The sequence below is a fragment of the Balaenoptera musculus genome, chromosome 8 (genome assembly GCF_009873245.2).
Source record: "Balaenoptera musculus isolate JJ_BM4_2016_0621 chromosome 8, mBalMus1.pri.v3, whole genome shotgun sequence".
Classification (NCBI taxonomy): Eukaryota; Metazoa; Chordata; class Mammalia; order Artiodactyla; family Balaenopteridae; genus Balaenoptera; species Balaenoptera musculus.
In genome coordinates this window covers 107,312,416-107,336,328 of record NC_045792.1, presented here as the reverse complement: position 1 = coordinate 107,336,328, position 23,913 = coordinate 107,312,416, and the positions used below count along the sequence as shown (strand labels likewise).

At 58.0% G+C, this 23,913-nt stretch overlaps 1 protein-coding gene across 6 annotated transcripts in view; it reads left to right on the top strand.

Annotated features, from left to right (window-relative positions):
* The window catches only part of SHANK2 (SH3 and multiple ankyrin repeat domains 2), a 552,800-nt gene that overhangs the window by 265,752 nt on the left and 263,135 nt on the right, over nucleotides 1–23,913 (top strand). For 5 of the 6 annotated variants that reach the window (XM_036861478.1, XM_036861481.1, XM_036861480.1 and 2 more), the window contains exons 12-14: nucleotides 5,452–5,767; nucleotides 17,732–17,901; nucleotides 22,696–22,809. In XM_036861478.1, the coding sequence (XP_036717373.1) occupies nucleotides 5,452–5,767; nucleotides 17,732–17,901; nucleotides 22,696–22,809 (600 nt within the window). Of the gene's footprint in view, nucleotides 1–669; nucleotides 1,279–5,451; nucleotides 5,768–17,731; nucleotides 17,902–22,695; nucleotides 22,810–23,913 lie in introns of those variants that run through there. The other variant, XM_036861482.1, reaches the window with a different exon arrangement.

Genomic DNA, 23,913 nt, shown 5'->3' with positions numbered 1-23,913 from the left:
TTTTGTTGACACAAAGCATGTCGACCATATGGAATTCAACTTACAGGCTCCCGTTGCTTTTCCTCATCTCATCCCATCTTTCTCTCTCTCTCGCTCGCTCTGTTTTTTTTTTGTTTTTTTTTTTCGAATTTCAGAAGCAGTTCTCTTAGCAACCGAGAAAACACACACTTAATTACAGCCCCAGCAGCAGATGCGTCGAGTGGCAGAGCCCGCTCCCCGGGATGCTCCGTTTAGTTTTCGGAAAGACCTTTCTCCTTGTGTAGAAATAACCCCGTTCCACCTGCCGTGGGGCTCGCCAGCCACGGCCCCTCCCTTTGTGTTTCCTGCAGGGCAGAACTTTCTCCCTGTCGCCTCTCCCCGTGTCTCCCGGACCTCTGTAAGAAATGTGCAACGTGGCTCTGAAATCGCTCATTTTTATCAACTGCCTGGAATTAGGGCAAGCCGTGGCTGGGCTGCAGTTTGTTTTATCTCTCTTTTGTTTCAAAAAAAAAAAGAGGGAGGGTGGAAATCCTGTTTTCTCCAGGCTCATTACCTCCAAGGGGGAGGGGCGGGGAGCCAGAGAAGTAATGGGTCCTTGTGTGTGATTCTTGCCAGTGGAAATCTGGGTCATGTTCAGAAATTCCAGAGGGCTGGCCCCGGCCGCCCAGTTAACACGGGTCTGGCGCGCAGCTTATCTGGAACCGGGATGTTTTATCTCCTCGACTGGCTCCCCACATCAGCTGGCGGACAAACGGCATTCGAGAGCACTTGGCTTCTTCTTTAAAATGAAAATCAGCGAAGCACCGTGCATGCTGTGTAGCCCCGGGCGCCTCTGAGCGGGAGTGGCCGGAGCCCCAGCCGGAGGGTCCTTGGATCGTCGCGGGGGGGGGGGGGGGGGGGGCTCCGGCTCACGGATGCCTTCCGCGTGCGCTGCTGACCCTCCTCCCCGAGGCACTGATCACAAAAGCAGGGTAGCACCGCTCACATGACGGGCGCGGGGAGCGGCCGCGGGTTTTGAGAGCAGCCCCAGTCTACGCACAGTTGGCTCCCAGCTGACAGGCAGAATATGGGGTGGGCTTTGTCACCAGCATGCTGGGTCTGGCCTGCCCAGCTGTGCTCGGGAGCCGGCAGTGCCCAGAGGCCCGACACCGCTCCCCGGGTCCAAGCCGCTCCGGAGCCCAGGGGCCCGGCAGCCCTCCTCCCCTTCCTCCCATCCGAGAAGGTTATATAATGAGCGGACCACTGCCGAAGTCGGAGGGAAAATGAAGTCTTTGTTAAATGCCTTCACCAAGAAGGAAGGTAAGGAACGAGCTGTAGGGTGTGTGGTGCACGGGAATGAGCCGTTTCTTACTGATTCTCCGGGGAAGCTGGGGCCTCCCGTTCCTCCTAAAATTGCTGGTTGTTCATTCCCATCATGGAAGGGAATAATTACCTCTGGTGGGCGATAGGGCTTTGTTGCAGTTGGTCTGGAATTTTAACCCACTTGAAGGTGCCGGGGTTTTTTTGCTGGTTTTTTTTTTTCCTAAGTCTCCAGCCCCTTTGCAGAATTGTGGCATGTGCATCCTGGTGCTTCCAGAGGGCAGTTTAGGAACTAAGTCCTGGGGAAAATAGGAAGTTTGACTCTAGTCTGTCCGCTACCTGGAGGATATTGAGCACTTGGGCAGGAGTAAGGAAGGTCAGGACACTGCTGGCCGCCCTGGCCGGGTGGACGCTTTCAAAACCACCGCTCGGCTGTCCTTGGCCGCCCCCGGGGTTGCAGTTTCAGGGAGCGGATGGGAAATGCAACGCGGTAGACTTTAAAAGTGCATCTGCTTTTTGCATACCTTGTGTGATTTGTATTGTGGAAAAGAAACGTATAAGTAAATGCATGGAAGACAGCTAAGAAAATATCCACCCACTTAGAGTTTGCAGATTGCCTGAAAGAAGGAAACAGTTGGGTGGAATATTAATTATTTTCAGACAGGAAAAGAGTTATTTCTAACCCTTTTCACACAAAAACCCCCAACATTTCCACGGCTGGTTCCAGTTAGTTTGTCAGACAGGGAGCTCTTGTTTTATGAAATCAGGAGGTTTATGAAGACATGAGTTTAGAGGGATTAGGAAGATATTTCCCAGCCCAAGCCATAAAATAAACATGGAAGAAATTTCCAATTACACCGCACAGGAAACAAATTTAATGTGAATCTTGATAATTAAGCGAGATAATTTTCATTAGCATGTTCACCCTGATGTCACCTAGGCGATTCTATCCGAGCAACTCAATGGCTCCTCAGGGCAGAATGTATTTGCAAAAGTCCCAGCTCTTTTATCCCTTAATCTTCCAAGGGCAGCTGCCCCATGTGAATTGTCACCATTCTCAGAAAGACCTCTTCCACCTGGTTCTCGGGAATGTTTAGAAAAAACAGACTTTGTCTGTGCTCGTTTGCTTACATGATGAACCCAGATTCACCTTCTGGGACTTTGATCTTTGTAATCTGTGCACAGCATGAGTGTTTCAGTTGGGGGTATGGTTTTCTGTTCATTCTGTTCTCTTCTTCCCTCGATTTTTCTTCCCTTGTAAGTCTTTCTTAGCCATTGGCAGGACTCCCCCCCCAAGTTCCATCACTTTCTGTCAAGGGCGTTAGTACTGTACGTACCCAGTTACATTGGTCAGAAAAATAGAATTGGCCGTAGGGTCAGGGAAGCTGGGAGGCTCGGCCCAAGTTCGCGTCATGGAGTGTGGGCGTTTCCTGGTCTCGGGGTGTCCCCTTTGAGCTGGCGTGACCCATCCCCCCTCCCCCCGGTCCCCCGGGCCTGTCCTCGGGTGGGGGGCGCGGAGAATGAGCCAGGAAGCCGAGGGGGCTCTACCCCAAGCATCTGCCTGAGAGGCTGGCTTCCTCCTGGTGCTGTGGTCCTGCAGCCAGCAGGCTCTGTGAATGGAGAGCTTCACTGCTCTCGGAGATCCTGGAACCGCCGTCCTTTGCAAGGTCTTCCCCCCCTCCCACTCCTCTGCCGGGCGGGGCTCAGATCACCCTCTGTCGTTCCAGAAGTCTTCTGGCCTCCATCCGACACTGACAGAGGGAGTGACATGGATGAGGTTCTCCCTGGTGACCAGCAAACACAAACCCGGCACTTTTCCCAAAATTGAGATTTTACTAGGAGGTGGGGTAAGGTCTGGGCTGATTCCTCGGTGGGCCGACCCCTGGAGAGGGCAGCCTCTTGGGCCCTGGAGACAGGGGTCCACGGAGCACGCCTTTCCTACTCCATCTCCCTCCCGGCCGGGCTTTGAAGTGTTCCTTTGAAGAGTTCCTTTGCTTTGAGGATGCAAGTGATAGTGTCTCTTGCCCTGACAGACAGCCTTCAGAGGAAGCAGGCTGGCATGAGGGTGCGGCTGGAAAGAGCGTGACCTCCCCGGTGGCTCATTTCCAAGTTCTCACGACTGTAGGAGCCAGATGTGGATTCTGAGTGTGCGTCCTCGGGAAGCCATGTGACATTTCTGTGTGGCTTCCCTGGGTTGGCCGCATCTCTGCTTTCCCAGGACTGCCCTGCATCCCAGGGAGGTGGCAAAGGGGTGCACTTGGTCACAGCTGTCTCAGTGGAGCTCTGCCAGCACCACCTCTGTCCCCTGTGAGCCCTGCCAGCACCACCTCTGTCCCCGTCAGCCCTGCCAGCACCATCTCTGTCCCCGTGAGCCCTGCCAGCACCACCTCTGTCCCCATGAGCCCTGCCAGCACCACCTCTGTCCCCCGTGAGCCCTGCCAGCACCACCTCTGTCCCCCGTGAGCCCTGCCAGCACCATCTCTGTCCCCCGTGAGCTCTGCCAGCACCACCTCTGTCCCTGTCAGCCCTGCCAGCACCACCTCTGTCCCCCATGAGCCCTGCCAGCACCACCTCTGTCCCCCGTCAGCCCTGCCAGCACCACCTCTGTCCCCCGTCAGCCCTGCCAGCACCACCTCTGTCCCCCGTCAGCCCTGCCAGCACCACCTCTGTCCCCCGTCAGCCCTGCCAGCACCACCTCTGTCCCCCGTCAGCCCTGCCAGCACCACCTCTGTCCCCCGTCAGCCCTGCCAGCACCACCTCTGTCCCCCGTCAGCCCTGCCAGCACCACCTCTGTCCCCGTCAGCCCTGCCCTCCAGCATGGGAGTGGGCTGGCAGCAGGGGCTGCTGCACTTGGTTTCCATGACGAACTTCACCACCTCTGACTTTGGGCAGCTGGGGTGGGGGATCGTGCAGGACTCCATCCTGAACTGCTGGTGCCGTTCTCTGAGATGCTGGCTTCCCCAGGTCCAGATCAGCCCTCCCGGAGGGTGTGTGTTTCCCGTGGCCCTGTGGTCGGGTTTGCAGACTGGCAGCCCAGGCTTCTGGCCAAAGTGTGCACAACCTCGTGTATTGGGCCTCGGCCTGGGGCAGCCAGCTCGAGGGAGGTCTGTGTCCTTTGCTGCCGGAATTGGCGTGTCGCTTCCCTTGCAACCCAGAGGCTTACATTTCTTTAGACGCCTCTTCTTGGAAAGGACACTTTCTGTTTCTGGCCCAGGGCACCGGCCGTGTGGATTCCGGCCCTCACGGTTCCCGCGGGCAGTGTCCTCATTCCAAGTCCCTGGGTGTACTGATCTCACAGAGTGAGGGCCTTGCCTCTGGTCTAGAACTTTGTAAGAAGCATGGTGAGGCTTGTCAACCCCCTCCTGTCTCACGCAGCCGGGTCCTGGTTTGATGGGTAGAGAAAGGAGCCCAGTGGAGGTTGGGGCAGACTGATTCCCACCAGTAGAGCCGGGGGCTGTGGGCGTCTGGGCGGCTCAAACCGCAGACAATCCCTGTCTCCAGTCCTGGAGGCTGGAATCTGAGATCCAGGTGTGGGCAGGGCTAGTCCCTCCTGAGGCCTCTCTCCTCAGCCTGTAGATGGCCGTCTTCTCCCTGTGTCCTCATGGGGTCGTCCCTCTGTGTGTGTCTGTGTCCTGACCTCCTCTTCTTATAAGAACACCAGTCCTGTGGGATTAGGACCCACCCTAGTGACCTCATTTTACCTTCATCACCTCTTTAAAGACCCCCATCTCCAAATACAGGCACATTTTGAGGTCCCGGGGGTTAGGACTGCCACACAGGGGTTTGGCAGGGGGACACCATCCAGCGCACACAGGGGCTCAGCTCAGGTCGTGGCGAGGAGGAACTCCATGGCTGCCTCAGGGTCCTGACTGTCATGTGCGACGGGGCGGCCCGTCCTTACACGGTCTCTGGGCTGTTGAGGGCCTGGGCGCCCGGATGGAAGTCGGACCCTGTGTCCCTTCCATCTCAAGTGCTGGCTTGAGCCTCCGTGGAAGGAAGCCTCTCTTGGTCTCCACCCGTCTCTGCTCCTGTGTCGGGGTGAGTTCTGCACATGGCGGGGTCCCATGGGGGGATCGGTGCAGAACTCACAGTGTCCGTGTCCTTGGTGGCTGGGGTCCTCGATGACGGTGCCGGACGTGCCCTCACCCGCCTCTCGCGTTCTCTCCGACGCAGTGCCCTTCCGAGAGGCCCCGGCGTACTCCAACCGCAGGCGACCGCTCCCCAGCACACTGGCCGCCCCCCGGGTCCTGCTGCGTTCCAACAGCGACAACAACCTCAATGCCAGCGCGCCTGACTGGGCCGTCCGCTCGGCCAGCCCCCACCGCAGCCTCTCGCCCCAGCTGCTGCAGCAGATGCCCAGCAGGCCCGACGGGGCTGGGAAGACCCTCGGGAGCTACGTCCCCGGGCCCCGCAGCCGATCCCCCTCGCTCAACAGGCTGGGCGGCACCGGCGAGGATGGCAAGAGGCCCTGGCAGCCCTGGCACGTCGGGTAAGGAGCGGCCGGGTGGGTGGGCTCCCGTGGGGACCAGGGAGAGGGAGACCTCCTTGCTCGGAGGCCCTGGATTCTAGAACTCAGGGCGGGGCCAGAGGTTGAGCAGAACACCTGTTTTATTCCAACCCGGATGTTAAGAACACTTGAAAACCAAAATTCTGCCAACTGCCCTGGCTCAGACCATCACCTGAGAGCAGCCGGGGCGGCCTGGGCTGCTGCTGGTGTTTGGAGTCCATCTCCTTTCCCTGTGCATTGGCTTCTGGGTCTCAACAGTGAAGTGTGGACAGACAGGGAGCTAAGGGCACCAGCCTGCCCTGGGCTGCGGGCTCCTCCAGGGGACACTTTTTTCTTTGTTTCTTTGTCTTATTGACGTACAGTTGATTTACAATGTTGTATTAATTTCTGCTGTGCCACAGAGCGACTCAGTTGTACACGTATATATTCTTTTTGCACGCTCTTTTCCATTATGCTTTATCCCAGGGGATTAGATACAGTTCCCTGCGCTATATAGGAGGACCTCGTTGTTCATCCGTCCTATGTATAATAGTTTGCATCTGCTGACCCCAAACTCCCAGTCCTTCCCTCCCCCACCCCCCTCCCCCTCGTCAACCACAAGTCTGTTCTCTATGTCCATGAGTCTGTTTCTGCTTCACAGATAGGTTCGTTTGTGCCATATTTCAGATCCCACTTATAAATGATAACATACAGTATCCGTCTTTCTCTCTCTGACTGATTTCACTTAGTGTGACCATCTCTAGGTCCATCCATGTAGCTGCAAATGGCATGATTTCATTCTTTTTTATGGCTGAGTAATATTCCATTGTATGTATACCACATCTTATCCCACATATAAATGATAACATACAGTATCCGTCTTTCTCTCTCTGACTGATTTCACTTAGTATGATCATCTCTAGGCCCATCCATGTAGCTGCAGATGGCATTATTTCATTCTTTTTTATGGCTGAGTAATATTCCATTGTGTGTATACCACATCTTCTTTATCCATGCATCTGTCGATAGATATTTAGGTTGTTCCTCCAGGGGCCATGTTTACTGTCAACGCACCTTAGCCAGAATGAGCCCTCACGTTCGTAGCCACTAGAAACCCTGGCACAGGTGAGGCTCCGAGGGGGCCACGTCCATGTGCTGGAGCCTGACGACCCCCACACCAGACTCAATAACAGCCCCGGCTGGTCCTCTTGTGTCTGCCCGCGAGGCAGGGGCAGGGGGAGTGTCTCGGAAGACTCTGAAGCAGCCCAGGGGGCGGGAACCCCATTCCGTCCTCTTTCCAGACGAGGAGACAAGGCCAGCGTAGGCCAGAGCATAGACCCCCCTCGGGCATCTCACTCGGGCCGCGGGCGCTCGCCTGACTGCCCTGTCTCCCCAGCGGTCAGGGGGGCTGCATTCCCACCCAGAGCTCCAGCTCCCGGGCACCTTGTCCACCTCCTCACGTGGCCTTCAGAGTTTGTCAGATCAGGATGAGACTCCCTGGGGGTGGGCTCGTTACTGGGGCCTCAGTGCTGGTTGAAGCAGCCAAAGCAGTGACCTTTTCCGACCCCGTCACCGCCTCTGCAATCTCACGTGGACCCACGCACTGCTCCGTGCACCTCAGCCCACCTGGCTGGTTCCCCACAGAGGACCCTGCAGCCTCCCATTTCCCAGATGAGAGCACTGAGGCCGGGTCATGTAGCTGGGGCAGGTCAGGAGGGTTGTCCTCCTTGAACTCTGTCCTCACCCGTGGTGGCCCAGGGAGAGCCGGCACACCGGTGTGTCCTGCCCGACGTGGTGTTTCTGGTGAGGGTTGAATGCCCCCTTTGGTCCGGCCTTCTGCCTGGTGACCCGGTTCCCCATCCCACCGTGCCCCGTTCACTTGGGCTCACCACGCCTGCCTGCGGTGAGTCTGGCCAGCTGTGGTCACTCCCGATGCCACGCCCCCCAGCTCCGATCGGGGATGTCAGGGAGGCGGCCGGGCTCAGACCAGGTGGGGGGCTCAGTGCTTCACGTGGTCCTGGGAGAGGGCCGAGTGCTGTGACCGGGGGCAGCAGGCCAGGTGTCCGGGCTGCAGCCGTGAGGGCGTGGGGAGAGCGGGCCTGTGGCAACCCCGGTCTCCTGGCCCCTTCTCTGTGCCAGCGCCCCGAGGCCCACATCGGCGCTGGAGCCCATCCACGCTTCCCCCCTGGAGTCTCGTTCTCACACCCGAGAGCCCATCCTTTCTCTGGTCTAGATTCTCTCTCTGAGTCACCCCAAGGGAGAAGTCCCAGGTGCTGCCGAGCGGCGTAAAGCTAAATTAAAGGGTTCCCCCGAGGCCTCAAATTCCACTTCACACCGTTAGCTGGAATTATGACTATAATTTTGAAGAGAGTGTGTCCCCTTCCTCCAGTACAAAATCTAATAAGATACCGAAGGCAGGGTGGCCAGGGACTTGCAAAAGCTGCAAATGAAATATTGCTGTGCAGAGAGGACAGCAGCTGGCGTGTTGCAGGGACCCCGTCTGATTGTCCCTGATGTCCTGTGGGGGGTGTGTGTGTGTGCACACTTGTGTGTCCGTGTGTCTTTGTGTCCGTGTGTGCATTTGTGTTTGTGTGTGTGTGTGTGCATTTGTGTGTGTGTGTGTGTGTATGTGTGGACTTGTGTGCCTGTGTGTGTGCACTTGCACGTCCATGTGTGCATGTGTGTCCAGATATGCACGCATGTGTGTGTGTGCGTGCATTTGTGTGTCTGTGTGTGTGTGTGTGCACTTGTGTGTGTTCGTGTGTGATGGTGTGCCTGTATGCATGGACTTGTGTGTCTGTATGTGCATCTGTGTGTGTGCACTCGTGTGTCTGGGTGTGCACGTGTGTGTGTGGTGTGCGTGTGTGTGAGACGGTCACAGCTCCAGCCTGTCCTGAGTGCTTGCTGCCGGGGCTTCCCGAGCACACACCTGGACTCCTCCTGGGCCACTTAACGCTTTGTGCTTCGCCTTTGGTGACTATAACATGAGGATCATAAAGAAACAGCTCCCTGGTGGCTCTCTAGACTGAACGAGTGGCTTCGTGGCGGTCCTCATATGTAATAAGTGCTCGGTGCATGGTGACCCTGAGATGCAGCTCAAATCTGTGTCCAGCCCAAGGCCGGGCGCATGGCCAGGCCCGTTCCCTGTCACCCGGGCTGTGCTTCGCCCCGGATATGGGACTTCCATTGCCGACACCGGACCGGCTGCCTGTCCCCATCAGGGAGAGCTGTCCCGGCCCTGCCAGCACCCACCTTGCCGCGTGGTCCTGACCGTCGGCCCTGCCTTCGCTGCCATTTCCCGGCCTCCTTCCCTCCCCGCCCCTTCGAAGCCAGCCTGGCCCTGTCAGGTGGGGAGCCCGCCTGGCTCAGGGTCTGCTCACTCATCAGTGACAGCAGCTACGCCCTGACAGGAGCCCCTTGAGTTGCTGGGGTCCTGCCCCCGAGACTCCCATGTCACAAAAGGGACCTGCCAGGCACCCTGGCTCCCCGTGGTCGCCAGGATAATGGTGGCATTTGAGCCACACGCAGGCTCTCTGCTTTCACACCTGTGCTGAGGCGTGGACACGGCCGTACACGCAGCCCCAGTGACGGGGTGCCTGCGCTCAGGGTACCACAGCACAGCCCCTGGGCCTTGTGGGGGCCCAGGAGGCAGCTGAACCCGCCATCCCGTCTCTGTCTTCCCAGCTCAGAGCCCAGCCCTTTCCTGGGACAGACGGGGACCCTTGCAGGGAGGGCACGGCTCCCAGCCTCGGGGCTGCCCAGGTGCCCCCAGAGCGCTTTCTGGTTATCACAGAACCCGGAGGTGGGTTGGGATACTCCCCAGTCACGGAGGGGAGAGCCCCAGCTCCACGCGCACCCCTCTGTCTGTGGATCCTGTCTCAGTGGGTAGCTGCCAAACCGCCAGTTGCACCCAGCTCTGCCTCCTACCTGCTGTGTGACTTGAGGCAAGTCACGTAACCATTCTGTGCCTCCGTTTTCTCATATGTAAAAGGGGCCTAATAGGTTTGGGACGAGGGTGATGCGGAAGGTGGCACCCGCCGCGTGCTGAGACCCGTGTAAGTTCCACAGAAGTGTTGGCTGCCTTAGTGTCATCATTGTAAAGGGCATCTTGGAAGGCCCTCTGACCGCTGCAGAGGAGGTCATCCTGGTGACGGCTGCGGCTTGGGCAGAGTAAGGGGCAGGGGACGTGGAGGGCGTCAGGTCAGCCAGGTCGAGGCAGTCCCAGCGTCCTGAGCATCTGGCGGGGGTTCCCCCCGGCTACCCACCCCACCTCACCCCCTCCTTCCTCTCTCGCTGCCCACGGGGAATTCTGACTGCTCAGCGCCCCCTCTCAGGCAGAGCCCGTAAACGCCCACCTGAGGCCCCAGAAGCCTCAGCCAGGAGTGTGATGGGCACCTCCACGTGGCCAGAACCGGCCTCGGGCCAAACCCTCAGGTGTAGGCTTGACGAGATGGGGCCGAGGCCTCCCCAGCCGCCCAAGCCCCGCACACCCATCCCTGGGCTCCTGCCAGCCCTGGCCGAGCAGCTTCCTCCCGGGCCTGGGCTCTGCGCTGTGGGCCAGGGCAGCCTCCCACGTGGAGCCAGCCCTCGATAGCCAGCCAACCTGAGTGCAAATTAGAAGAGGGAAGAGGGTCCACAACGGACGGGAACCCGTCTGCCTGCAGCCTGTCCCGGTGCCCTGCCTCACCTGCAGGCTCTGCACGCGCCTGCCTGAGTCGCCCTCTAGTGGCGCCCACTGGCATGGCTGGTCCACGTTGCTAAGAACCGGCCTGAGAAGGGGTTTCGCTGGGTGGTCCCATCACCCACTGCCTGAGTGTGGAGAGGAGTGCGGGTCCTCCTAGGATCCCTCCCAGCTGCCCTGTTCTCGCCAGGTTGGGAACAGCTCTTGACGTATTTCTGCAAAGCTCGGGCAGCTAGTCCTGAGGGCTGCCCTGGCCTCACCGGCACCAGGGGGCGTGCCGGCCACCCTCCCATCAAAGGAGCGGTTCCAGGGTGGGTTCGGCTCGGCAGAGAGAAAAGCCTGCTGAGTTCAGGCAGGGAGGCTGGCTGGCTGTGTGTCCTACGCATCCACCTCCCCCGTGGGCAGGGGCTGAGCTGGAAGGGCTCCTAAAGTCTGTCTCTCAACCAAGTTGCTTTCGTTTCCCTGAACTCGGCTCTATGGGCAGAGCGGGGGTCCCCAAAGGGTCTGGGTCAGTGGGAATCCACCCCGCCCCGCACACCCCTTCCAGGGGATATGCCCCCATCTGGGCAGACTCGGGGGGTGACAGGGCGCTGTGGGGTCCCTCTGGCTCACGCCTGTCCACCTCCACGCACCCTTGTCCCGCCTCATGGGGACACAGGGACCAGGATGCCAGAGCTGTGCTCCCCCAGCGGCGCAGGGACCTGGTTTCCTCGGTGAGAACTGCGGCGCTGCTCCCCGCCATGTGCCCGTCCTGACCCAGAAAGGGGGAGGGGGTCAGCAGACAGGGCAGGGGTGGAGTCGGGCTGCCCCCCGCCACCCTGCCCGCTGCCCGACCCCGGGTGCTAATGGCATGTCACCCGGACGTCAGGAGTAGGGGGTCCATGAGGAGCTGGCCGCCAGACGGGTAGGCGGGGCCAGGTGAAGGGGGCACCCCGGGGCAGCAGGTGCATCCGGCCTGCTGAGGAATCGGGTCCGGGCACCACACGGGCTGCCCTTGCCTGTCACTTTCTGTCCTTCCGTACCAGGGACGTTCAGTGTTTGCTCTCTCAGCTGGTGGCATAAACGCATGAATGACTGGCCTGTGATGGGCGCTCACTGTGCAGAGGCGAATACCCCAGAAATGAGGGCAGGAAGCATGTCAGCCCCGGGGGTGATGTGGTCGAGGACAGGGAGCCCCTAAGAGACTCCCCCAGAGGCAGAGCTCACACAAGTCAGGGCTCGGACCTCCCTGGGGGAGACGAGGGGCCCCCACGGAGGAGGGGGGCTCCGGAGGTGGAGAAACGGGCCAGCCAGGCATCCGGGAGAGGCAAGGGGTCCTGTGTGACCGGAGCAGAGTGTGGGAAGGTATAGGGAAGGACGCACATTCCAGACTATTCCCCATCCCTCGGGGGCTCTAGGTGCCCAAGCCCTGCCGCCTGGAGCCTTGGGTTTGCAAACAGGCAGAATCCCAACGCCGGTGGCCTGGGGCCATCCTGGAGTGTGTCGGGGCAGCTGGACAGTGCGGGGGCTCTGAGATGGGCACGCTTCTGAGATCACGGGGGGGGTCCCACTTCTCTGGAGTCCACAAAAGCCCCCGTGCACACTGGCCACCCCAGCAGGACGGGACATCTAATGATTGTCCATCCCCGAAGCACCTCCTCAGGACCTTGCGGGGAGGCTGTGGCATGTGGGGTGCTGGCACCAGAGCCACGGAGGCTGAGCATGCAACCCAGAAGCCCAGGAGGGCGCCACGGCGCACGGGGCGATGTGCGGGCTGAGAGCTCTGGCATTTCTTCCCAGCCCGAAGGCAGAGGAGGAAACAGCGCTGATGGTACAGGGGGTGACGTGGAGTCTGAGCTTCCACGCTTAAGACACAGCTGTCAGCGGGGTCAGGGCTTGGGACCTCTGTGTTGGAAATGCCACCCTGTGCCAGAGCCGCCAGCAGGTAACCCTCCAGCAGCCTCCTTCCACCCATCCCACGTGAGTCTGGAACCTGGATGACACCCCGATTTCTAGCAGGTCCCCAGCTCCGGGAGATTCTGCTCCTTCAGATCTGTGATTCTGCCACCACTCTGGACACAGGGCTCCCCGTCTCCAGCCCAGCTAGGGTGACCCAGCACCCCTCCAATCATGCCCCTGGTCTCTGTGGCATCACGTTTGCCCCAAACGTCCCAGCAGAGCCTTTCGCGCAGCCCACGCCCTCTCCCCGTCACCCCAGCCTCTGTGCTGACCCATCGGACACACAGAAAAGCATCTTGTCAACTTGTACTTCTCCCCCATGAGGCTCAAGTCTGTCTCAAGTCCGTGGGTGTCGGCAGACCCACTAAATAGTTGCCCGGTGAAGGAGTGGATGGATGTGTAAGTGGCTGACGAAGGAGCGAACGGAGAAAGTTCCATGTGCAGGCAGGTCCCTGTTCATCCAGGATAGCTGGGAAATGTCCAGGTCACCCCGCGGCCGACCAGTTTTCTGATATTGAGAATTCAGTGATGTAGCCCTCACACCAAAACAACGCAGTTGGAATTCCTCCTGGCTGTTCTTGGACGGAACACAAGGAGAGTGTGGACAGTCTGGGGTGGAGGAAACTTCAGACCCGTCCTCGCTGTGCAGGCAGGATGGGCCCAGCCTGGCCTCCAAGAGCGGACGGCACTGCCAACCTGGAGCCACTGGGGGGCTGTGGCCCCTGCTGCCGTCGAGGGCTGCCACGGGCGAGCAGGGCCCAGCAGAGGGTGCATTTCATAAAACGGGGCAAGGGAGGTCATGGTCACCTGGTTCGTCACCGCACAGAGCAGGGAGCCTGCAGGGAGCCCTGAGCTGGGATCGGGGAGCCGGGATGTGAGGTCAGCTCTGTATCTCTGCGCCTAGGTCACTATTTATGGAGCCCCCATTTTTCCACTCGTGAAAAACGGCACTTTGCAAGGCTCAAATTAACCTGGAATGAGAAGATGCTTCAGCGTTCGTGTGGACCACACATCACTGCTGCTACCTAGAACCGTAGACGCACTCTGGTCTTCAAGGACCAATTTCTTCCTGTTCTTAGACAAAGCCTTTCCAGGCTTGGACCGATGAGTTGGGGGAGCTGACCATCTGCAAAGCGGCTCAAGGAACAGAACTCCCAGACTGGAGCTTTGTTCGCTTTGACTTCTCTGCCCAGTGACACACTCTGGCACCGGCTGAAACCAGCTGGCTGACACATGCATCTTCTCACCCACTTTCCAGTTGAAGCAGAGAGTGAAGCAGACGTGTTGAGTGTTCACACACCTGTGCAGAGTGGTTCCTGCTGACTCACTCTCAGGTCTCTCCAGATCATCCCCTCTTATCATATGGGGAAACCGAGGCTTCCAGTGGTTAACTGACTTATCCAACATCTGGTAGTAAGTGATCAGCTGGGCTTCCGGCAGGGTTCTTTTGAAATTTGGATGGATGAGTGAATACATAATGTTTGTATAAGTGGTAAGATGGATGGATGGATGGATAAGTGAGTGGATGGGTGGATAGAAGGATAGGTGAATGGATGGCTGGATGATGGATGGATGGTCCGGTGCATTATGGATGGATGGGTGTATGGATGGATAGGTGAGTCAGTGGACGGTTGGATGGATGATGGATGGGTGGGTGGGTGGAGAGATGGGCAGCTGGATGGATTTCTCCTGAGGATCAAGTTTGCAGGTTGGACGCAGTCTCCTTGCTGATTGTTGTTGATTACGCACAGTGGGGTCCTGGGGCTCCCGGCAGCAGTTCCACTGTGTGTGTGTGGGGGGGGGGTGTTCCCTGAGAAGTTGGGCTCCTCATGTGGTTCCCAAGCTCTGGGCATAGCAGCTGCTTCTGCAGCTAACCAGCAGCTGGGAGTCAGGTCTGGCAGCCCCAGCTGTGCTGCTTACCCTCTGCCCTGCCCCAGCCACCATCAGCATGGTCCATCCTTATCTTTTCTCTGGACTTTGACCTGCCCCCTCCCCTGGGGGAGAAGCCCACCTGCCTTACCCTGCTGCCCTCAGAGTCATCTCCCCTTCTGGTGCTTGGGGACCAACTCATGGGCCCACCTGCCCTTCCGCTCATCGCCCCTGGTGTCTGCTGCAGCCGCACATCCTGTCCAGGAGTGTCCATGCGGCCCATTTGTGACCTCCTTGGTAGGACAACCTGCAGTCTCTTATTGGGGTTTAACGCATCAGGCACTTCCGAGCACCTACTACTGCACCCTCAACCAGGGATGGGGGCATGGAGATGGTCAGATGCAGAGGTGATAACTGCCATCAAAGCTTCAGTGACAGAGCCGGCGGGGGGCAGGGAGGGGGAGCTTCGTCTGTTTTCCCTCACTGATCCTCCTAGCATTCCCGTGTGGTGGTCCCCACCCGGCCATCGCTCAGTGCAGATATGGCAGGTGCATCGGGGGAGATCCAAGCACTGCTTGTGGAGGTCTGGGGAGAGGAGGCCTTCTGAGCCTGGTGCGGGGTGCCCCCCTGGAGCGCACACCCTCTGCTGACCCCAAGCCTCTTCTGAACCCTTGAGTTCAGGTGGAGTGGCCCCAAGGGACACCTCCCTGTTGCCAAGGGACTGAGTCCCCTTGGTTACCAGGACTCACTGTCCCCTGGCCTGGGAGCCGGAGAGGAGACCCCTGCTGACGCTCAGCCCCTTGCGGCAAAGGCGCTGTCTCCCCCTCCCCCCCGTGTCTCCCCCCTGCCCCCCGTGTCTCCCCCCTGCCCCCCGTGTCTCCCCCTCCCCCCCGTGTCTCCCCCCTGCCCCCCCCCGAGCTCCGAGTAAGGCTGGGTTGAGGCGCATTGGATGGATGGATCTTCTTCCTGATGCAGAAGGCGGGCAGGACGTCCTCGCAGGCGGGAACTCTGAGGGCCGCTCTACTTTTCCCGGTTCTTTTCCACCACAGGCAGGTGGCCCAGATTGTCCTTCCTCTCTGGGAGTCAGCTGCCTTGCCAACTGTCACCTCTGGACCAGAGGCGGTCACACAACCTGGCTCTTGCAGGCGTCGCAGCTCTGGGCTCCTGGGGTGTTTGGGGATCAGTGATATCCATCAAGAGTGAGCATCCGGCGCTCAGGGTGGATTTTCCCATCTGTGCACGCCGATCTGTAGCTGGCTGGGTGGGGAGAAGGAAGTGGGGAGGGACAGTAAGGCCGCCGGGCAGGGCTGCCTGGCGGTGCCAGAGTTTACAGGGGCACCTGTTTCCCAGGATGCTGTGACCTCCGTCTGTGGCTTCAACTTGGTCAGGGAAGGCTGGGGTCGAGGAGGCAAGAGAAGGGGCATCCCTGGGGACAGGAGACCATGAGGACTGTGGCTTGTCAACTCTCTGTGTCTCTGAGCCCAGGCGAGCACCTGGGAAAGGTCACATGCCTGCCCTCTGCTCCGTGTGGTTTAGGGAGAGCTCTGGGCTTTGGGGTCGGGCAGGCAGATCTGACGGCCGATCCTTCTCCTCACCTGACTCGCATAAATTAGGGTGTAAACTGAGCATGTCCCGTGTGTAGACGGGGGTTCCTGTGGCCAGATCATCACCGTGAGCGAAAAAGTAAAAAGCATGACAAAATACAGCACAGTCACGCTTACATGAATTCTTACCAGCATAAAGCAAACCATATGGTATTTATCAGGGGTGCCGACGTGGGTAAAGCACAGCACAAAAGGAACATGGGGGATCGCGTTAAATCCCGAAAGTGAATGGTCACATCATATTCTAGAATTTTCCCTGCAAGCCTGTTTCACACCTAAAGGCGAGAACTTCTTCCGCGCAAGAAGCTCAAGCTCCCTGTGTGGGCTCCCAGGCCACGGCATCTGTAGTTTGAAAGGAGAACCATAGCTGGGGACCCCACCCTTCACGGTCATGAATTTGTGACATGAGTGGCCCCCCCTCCCGAGACTCAGAGGTGGCTCCCTGACTCGGGAACCTTCCCCAAGTATTATTAATATTCCTCTTCCCCGTGGCGGGGTGTCCTCTTGGGAGACACCAGCCGGCCGTGAATGCTTTTCTTGTCTTTCTGACCGGGAGGTTCCAGAGCATCACCCCTAAATCCCTGCCCAGGTTCATCCACGTGCCTGGGTTTTTTCTAGAGACCCCACCATGGGAGGAGAGCTCAGTATGACTCCTCCAGATTATGATTGATAAGAACGTGCCCTCTTCTCTCCAGAAGGAGTCACCCGGGTCACCCATCAACCATCACAATGACATGGGAATGTCCTCACGGAAAACCACTTTGCACGTTTCTCTGGGAACGCGTGCCTCTCTCTCTCTCTCTCTCTGTCTCTCTCTGTCTCCCTCTGTCTCTCTCTGTGTCTCTCTCTCTCTCTTATATCCCACCTTTGGGCCCCGGTAAGTTAGATGTCCACGCTCACTGTCAGGCAGGGAAGTTGGCCTGGAAACGCACGCTCTTTGTGATACAGTCACATAAAACAGGAAAGAATTAAAGTCCCGCCTGTGAAATGTCACCAGGGCAGCTGGGCGTGGGCTGCCTGCACCGCGATAATGAAGGCTTTCGCCAGTAGGTTCTGGGTGTTTCCTCGCATGGTGTGGCTGGCGCTCACAGTGAGACTGATAAAATGGCAGAGACCCAGGGCCTTCCTTGATTGCTGCCTCCACTGGAGTTTTTTTTAAATTGAGACATGCACATAAAATTTACCATCTTACCCATTTTTACGTGTGCAGTTCAGTGGCATTAAGTACATTCATGTTGTCGTGCGACCATTCCCACCATCCAGCCCCATCTTCCTAAACTGACACTCTGTCCCCATTAAAGGCAAACTCCCCCTCCCCCTCCCCCAGCCCCTGGCCCCCAGCATCCTGCTTATGAATTTGAGTACCCCAGGTACCTGCCCTAAGTGGAATCACTCATTATCTGTCCTTCTGTGACTGTCTTCCTTTATTTAGCATCACGTCCTCAAATTTCATCCATGTTGTCACCTGTGCCAGAATCTCCCCCCTTTTTAAGGCTGAATAATACTCCATTGTGTGGATGGACCACATTTTGGGTATCCGTTCATCCATCAGTGGAGACTTGGGTCGTTTCCATCTTTTGAGAATAATGCTGCTATGCACGTGGGTGTGCAAATATCTGTTTGAGACCATGCTTTCACTTCTTTGGGGTACCTACCCAGAAGTAGAACTGCCAGAATTACCTGAGTCTTTTAAGCACTAATGCTGACCCCCGGGCCTTTTCACGTCTCCAGGCCCGTCTAGAATCAGGAGCTCCGATGTGACTGCTTGGGGCTCAGCGTTTGTTATGAACAGATGGGCCAAGGGTCTGGAGTGTGCCCTGCTCTGTCTCAGGCCGTGACCCTCCCTCTCTGTCTCTGCCCCCCTCTCACCTGCAGTCCGGCTTTCCTGCCAGGCGCCAACAAGGATGTGCTCTCGGCCTTTGAGTACACGGGGCCCAAGCGGAAGCTGTACAGCGCGGTCCCTGGGAGGCTGTTCGTTGTCGTCAAGCCATACCAGCCCCAGGTCGACGGCGAGATCCCCCTTCACCGTGGCGACAGGGTCAAAGGTCAGTGTCCATTCTGCTTCCAGGGCGGGGTCAGGCTGGGGCCCCTCAGCCTCAGTTTATCCCCGTTGGGGTGTCGGTGTCCGGGGCATTGCTTCCGCGGGGCCCCCTGTGGAAAATACGGAGCCCTGGGAGGGCAGAACGGGGATTAGAGTGACGCTCATGGCCGCGGCGACTCTGATGTCCATTAGGAAGGGTAGCACGTGAATATCTGGGACGGGAGTCCACTGCAGAAAAAAGCAGGGGAGGGGCAGGCGAGGGCGTCGACGGGCAGCTCTTTTCCATCTGGAAAACCTCCCAGGGCCTCAGGAGGAGGTGGGAGGTGGTGCTGGGATGGGGCCGAGCACAGGTCGGACTCAGACGCGTCTCGGGGCTCAGGAAGGGGCCTCCAGGTGGATGGTTCAGCCTGGGGGCCTGCGACATTCCAAGGAAGGAGATCCACCGGGTTAGAGGGAAGGAGGCCCAAAGCAGAATCCTGGGAATGTGGGTGAAAAGCCTTGAGGGCCGCCATGCATGCCAGGAGTTAGACCAGGGGCAGTGCCAGCGATGGGAGCCTGCGATGGTTTCTGAGCAGGAAGGTGAGGTGTGTGAGGCCCCTAGGGAAGATGGGTTTAGCGCAGGCACGTGCAGGAGGTTGGCAGTGGCTGTAGAGGAGCCCTGTGGTGCTGGAGGCCACACGAGGAGGGTAGAGAAGTGACAGGTGTGGGCTGCAGGCCACATGGGGGCAGCTGAGCTCACCAGGTGACGCAGGAAAGGGCACACCATGCCTGGCCCTGTCGCTGCAGGGCAGCTTTCGGAAGATGCATGGCAGGGGCAAGAAAGTATGCCCCTTAGGGGTCAGTCGGTCAGGTTCAAATCCATCTCATCTGGCCCTGAGCTGGTAAGGACCTGCTTCTTCCTCCGTACCGTGCAGTAATCTGGCCAACATCACCTGGGTTTTCCAAGTTTCCGAGGACGGCTGGAGACCCAGTCTCTCTTTCAACTCCTTCTGGAAGTCCAGCTGCATGTAAACTTGACCATCTGGTGGCGCCAGCATGTCCCAGGGGCTCTGTTTATTTTATTCCCATCATTTTTTTTTTAACCTTAGGTCCTTTCTATTGGTCTATTTTCAGGTTCACTTGCTCTTTCCTTTGAAATGTCCCCTTCACTGTTAAGTCCATCTTGTGATTTTTTTAATTTCAGAAATGACACGTTTAAATTCTAGGGTTTCCACGTGTATTTCTTTATAGTTCCTATTTGCCAAGACTTCCTTTTGCTCTGTTGAGATTTTTCCCTCTTTGGATGCGCATGCTGTTTTACAACATTGTGGATGGGTATCATCGTCCCTCTAAAATCCCCGTCTGTAGTCCCACCATGAGGGTCATTTTGGGGTCAGGCTCACGTGGTTTTCTCTTCTCTGGAGGATGGACCCCATCCTCTTGGGTCTTTGCGTGTCCGGTGATGTTCTGTTGCGTTCTGGACATCAGGGTGTTAAGTCGTGAAGATTATGGCTTCAGTTCATGCTTTCTTTCTTTTTGGAGGGTTGCCTGGGTGACAGCTCAGGCCCTGACTTGAGCGGAGCTGCTCTGCATCTTTTCAGAGAGGCGGGGGCCCTGAGTTGGCCACCCCTCCCTGGCTGTTTCCCTTGTGAGGACACCCCGACTCTCTTCAGGGTGCCTGGTTTCCTGGCTCCATCCTTCTGGTTCTTTAGGCCACTCAGAACACAGGTTTTTCCTCATGTGCCCCTCCCCTGCCAGCCCTGCCGTGGGGACCATACTTAGTCCAGGCTACAAGCCGTGGAGAAGGGGTTTCCCTATCCAGCTCTGCTCCCCTCTCCCCCCGGGTAAGCATGCATCCCACCAGGCCCGTCTACTTCTGTCCACGTTCTGTACCTTTTTGCATCATATTCAGGGTGTATAGCTGCCTTCTTGGATGGGGTTCAGTGGGGTCTTTGAGCATCATACCCACGAGTCCCTGATTGTCCCTATGTAGTTTAACACAGTATTTTTGTTAACTTTTAGATTATAAACATTCAAATTATAAATGTAAGCACTCACATGACCTGCAATTTGGAATTTTAATACCAAAGACCAAAGAGCACCGGGTCTCACTGCCCAGCCCAGCTCTGAAATCTGCTGAGCCCACACCCCTGGGCTTTTGTCCCCCGTGTGTCCATCCACCCACCTTGCTGTCACCCCCAGGCCCGTGTGGGGCTTCAGGCTGGGCTGGGAAGGGCCTGGGGAGCCTTCCCGGTGACCCAGTGACCGGTCACTTCATATCTGGGGACCGCGTGTCCTTGTCCACACGTCAGAGATGATAACAGAGGAGATACAGGTGGAGACTTGTTAGCAGCTGCTGTTTACCAGGCACCCTGCTTGGGGACGTCACACGTTTTTCCTCGTAAACCTCATAGCAACTGTGGGCCGAAGGTGTTAGATCCCATTGTGTGAGTCAGCACGGGCCGCTGTAACAAGGCTCCCCAGACTGGGCAGTTTAAACCTCGGGATTCACTGTCTCCCAGTCCTGGAGGCTGGAATCTGAGATCCAGGTGTGGGCAGGGCTGGTTCCTCCTGAGGCCTCTCTCCTCGGCGTGTAGACGGCCGTCTCCTCCCTGTGTCCTCACGGGGTCGTCCCTCTGTGTGTGTCTGTGTGCTTTTCTCCTCTTCTTATGAGGACACCAGTCCTGTGGGATTAGGACTCACTCTAGTGACCTCATTTTACCTTAATCACCTCTTTAAAGACCCCCATCTCCAAACACAGCCACACTCTGAGGTTCTGGGGGTTAGGACTGCCACACAGGGGTTTGGCGGGGGGACACCATCCAGCGCACACAGGGGCTCAGCTCAGGTCGTGGCGAGGAGGAACTCCGTGGCTGCCTCAGGGTCCTGACTGTCATGTGCGACGGGGCGGCCCGTCCTTACACGGTCTCTGGGCTGCTGAAGAACTGGGCGCTGCCCGGATGGAATTTGGACCCCATTTTGACTTTTAAAGACCCCATCTGCAAGCACAGTCACAATCTCAGCTGCTGGGGGTCAGGACTCCAACAGAGGAATATCGGGGACAGGATCCAGCCCATAAAAGGCCCCTGTCTGAGTTACATGGTAACTTGGGGCAAGGCTCCCACAGCTGCCTACCTGGGGATGGGGGTTCCGGTCTAGTTTGTCTGGACGGCGAGCCCAGCCCCCTTTGTCTCTCTGAGTCGCTCACCCCTGCAGTCGGCTTGGTGCCGGCGTCACTTGGCTGTGCCCAAGTGTGTGGCCTTGACATTGCCTGGAGAGACGAGAGGCAGATGCACGGTCCCCACCACGAGTTTCTACGTGGACCCTTAGCGGTCAGCCAGGCCGCTCCAGTAGCTGGACAGCGCCTGGGCGGGTCCCTGTCCCCCGCTTGCCATCCAGGGCAGCGCTCCGAGACGACCCTCTCACATCTGGGTTCCGCTGGGCCGCCGTGGTGTACATCCCGGTCAGCTGGGCTGCACTGAGTGTAAGGGGCCAGCACTGATTTTTGGAGAAAATGGGTCAAGCGATTACGATCGTACTGGTCCTCAAGGAGGTTGCCTGTCTGTTCCCTTTAGGCCATTTCTTCAAATTATTAGGCAAAGACTTCTAAAGCTGACGTACTCTGTGCTGTTGACCTTCAAAACTCATGGGTCCAGGTGTCCTTTATCTGGCCTTTGAGATTGAGATGAGGGATGGAAGGAGGCATTTCTGTGGCCAGGATCTCTTCTCTGCAGTTCTGGTGCCTGGGGGTCCTGAGTAATTTACAAAAGGTTAAGATGTGCAGAGATTATACTAACCTCCCACTGCACAGATACACTCTGAGGGAGCCAGGGCTTTGGGGTGGAGGTGTGCCCCCAGCCCAGCATCACAGGCCTAAGAGACAGAGACCCTCCCCTACCTCACCCCTGCGAGCCTGACCCTTACAACCAAAATATTTGTCCAAGCAGTGCCTGGGCAGCACTTGGGACCTCGTGTCTTTGGGTTTGCATTGCTCACCCACGCTCGGCATCGGTCCAGTTTAAAAATGAATACGCTTCATCCCCCCCCAGTGGGCGTCCGTGAGGCCCTCTGTGCACCCAGCACTGAGCCGAGGAAGGGGGAAACCCAGCGCCCTCAGCCCTGCAGGCGGGGCAGCTGTGTCTGTCTCACGACCCTTGACTTGGCGTTTTCACTGGGCAGTGGCCCCCTGCTGCTTGTGGCACCGACCTAATCCGCAGGTTCTTCATTAATAAGCCAGCCAGAAGCCCGGGACTGCCCGTGGGCATCGGCCAGCCTGCCCTTGCACTTCAAGTCCGGGTGGTATCTCGTAGCTGCCAGGCAGGCTGCTTCCCTGTCTCCTGCTGTGAATTCTCTTTTCTCAAACTAATTTCAAAGATCCTGTGGGCCTGGACTCTTGGCCTCTGCTCGCCCAGCTCCAGAGGGGCCGACACGACCTCACGGCTGCTTCTCTTCATCAGGGTGGCCTGTCCCCCGACTTTGACACCTGAAATAACTGATGGTGGGGACTCGGAGGTCCCACTCTCCCGTCTCAGCTGGGACCCGACAGACGGGACACAGTGGCCACGTGCCGAGCGCTGTGAGATACGAGGACGCCAGGACGCCCGGCGCTTGCATCCTCTCCCCCAGGCCTAACGGGCAGAGGGGACCTGGGGGCTCAGAGGCTCTGCAGTGCCCCCTCCGAGGGACACTTTGCCAGGCGGCTGAAGGAGGCTTGGTCAGCCAGCAAATGGACCAGAGCCGCCGGCCCCTCCCCCCTGCATCCGCACCCCACACCCTCCAAGCCCCGCCCACTAACCCCTCCCCCTTTCCCTGTCTCTAGTTCTGAGCATCGGCGAAGCGGGCTTCTGGGAAGGCAGCGCCCGCGGCCACATCGGATGGTTCCCAGCTGAGTGTGTGGAGGAGGTCCAGTGCAAGCCCAGGGACAGCCCGGCAGGTAAGGCGGACCCCACCCTCGTCCGTCCACCTCTGTCCGGCCTGGGGTCGGCGTCGTTGCTGACATAGAGCGTGCGGCAGGTACGGGCAGGTGTGCGGTTACCGAGCAAGGCTGAGTTTCGGACCGAGGGCTTCTCTGATCCTCCGAGCGGTGGACGCCATCCCACTGGGCTTTGTCCAAACCAGAAATCAGTTGCAGGGCAGCCTGGAGGCTTTGAGTTAAAATGTTGGTCTGTGCATGTGCCAGGAAACTTGGAGCGTGCGTTCTAGCCGTCGGAAAAGGGCTTTGGGGGGAGAGTAAGTGCTTGAAACTGCTTTATCGATCTCTCACGCCGACATCATAAACAGGCAGCTTCGCGTTTCCCCGCCGGCCCCTGCCGTGCCCTCCCTGAGGACTCGAGGTTTGCTGTCTCAGTGAAAACTGCTCGAAACAGGCCTGAGGCATATCACTGCAGCACCTCGCCGAACTCCCAGACACAGCCCCTGCTGACGCTCGGCCTGAAAGCGATTGCCGCAAGATTGGATTGATTGAAATGGTAGGAGGAAACCACTTACATAAAACGGTATTGAGAAACCAATAGGAGAGGTGGAGACACACAAAGCACTAGGTTCTTCTAAGAGCCTGGTCTACGCATGCCCTGCTGGCTTCTGGTAGAATCCCAGACTCATGGTGCATCTGTCAGAAGTGGCCACGTTCGCTTTGTGGCCGATGGCTTTGCTGCATCCTTGGGCAGTCTCGTCATGGTGCCAGTTGGGCTGTGTTCCTTTCCGGAACCTCTAGGGAACAGTTCATTCCTTTGCCTTTTCCAGGTTCTGGAGGTCACAGCATCCCTTGGCTGGGGGCCCCTCCTCTGTCCTCAAAGCCCGCAGTCGTGGGCCAGGTCTCAGGTTGCATCTCTCTGACCCTCCCTTTTGCCTCCTTTTCCTCCAGTTTTTAGGTCTCATGTGGTCAGATTGGCCCCACCTGGAGGACCCAGTTCACGCTAAACTGATTAGAAAGCTTAATTCCCTTTTGCCTTGTAAGGTCATGTACTCACAGGCACGGGGGATTTGAACATGGGCATCTTTTGGGGAGGACCATCCTCTGTCTACTAAGGATGGTAAA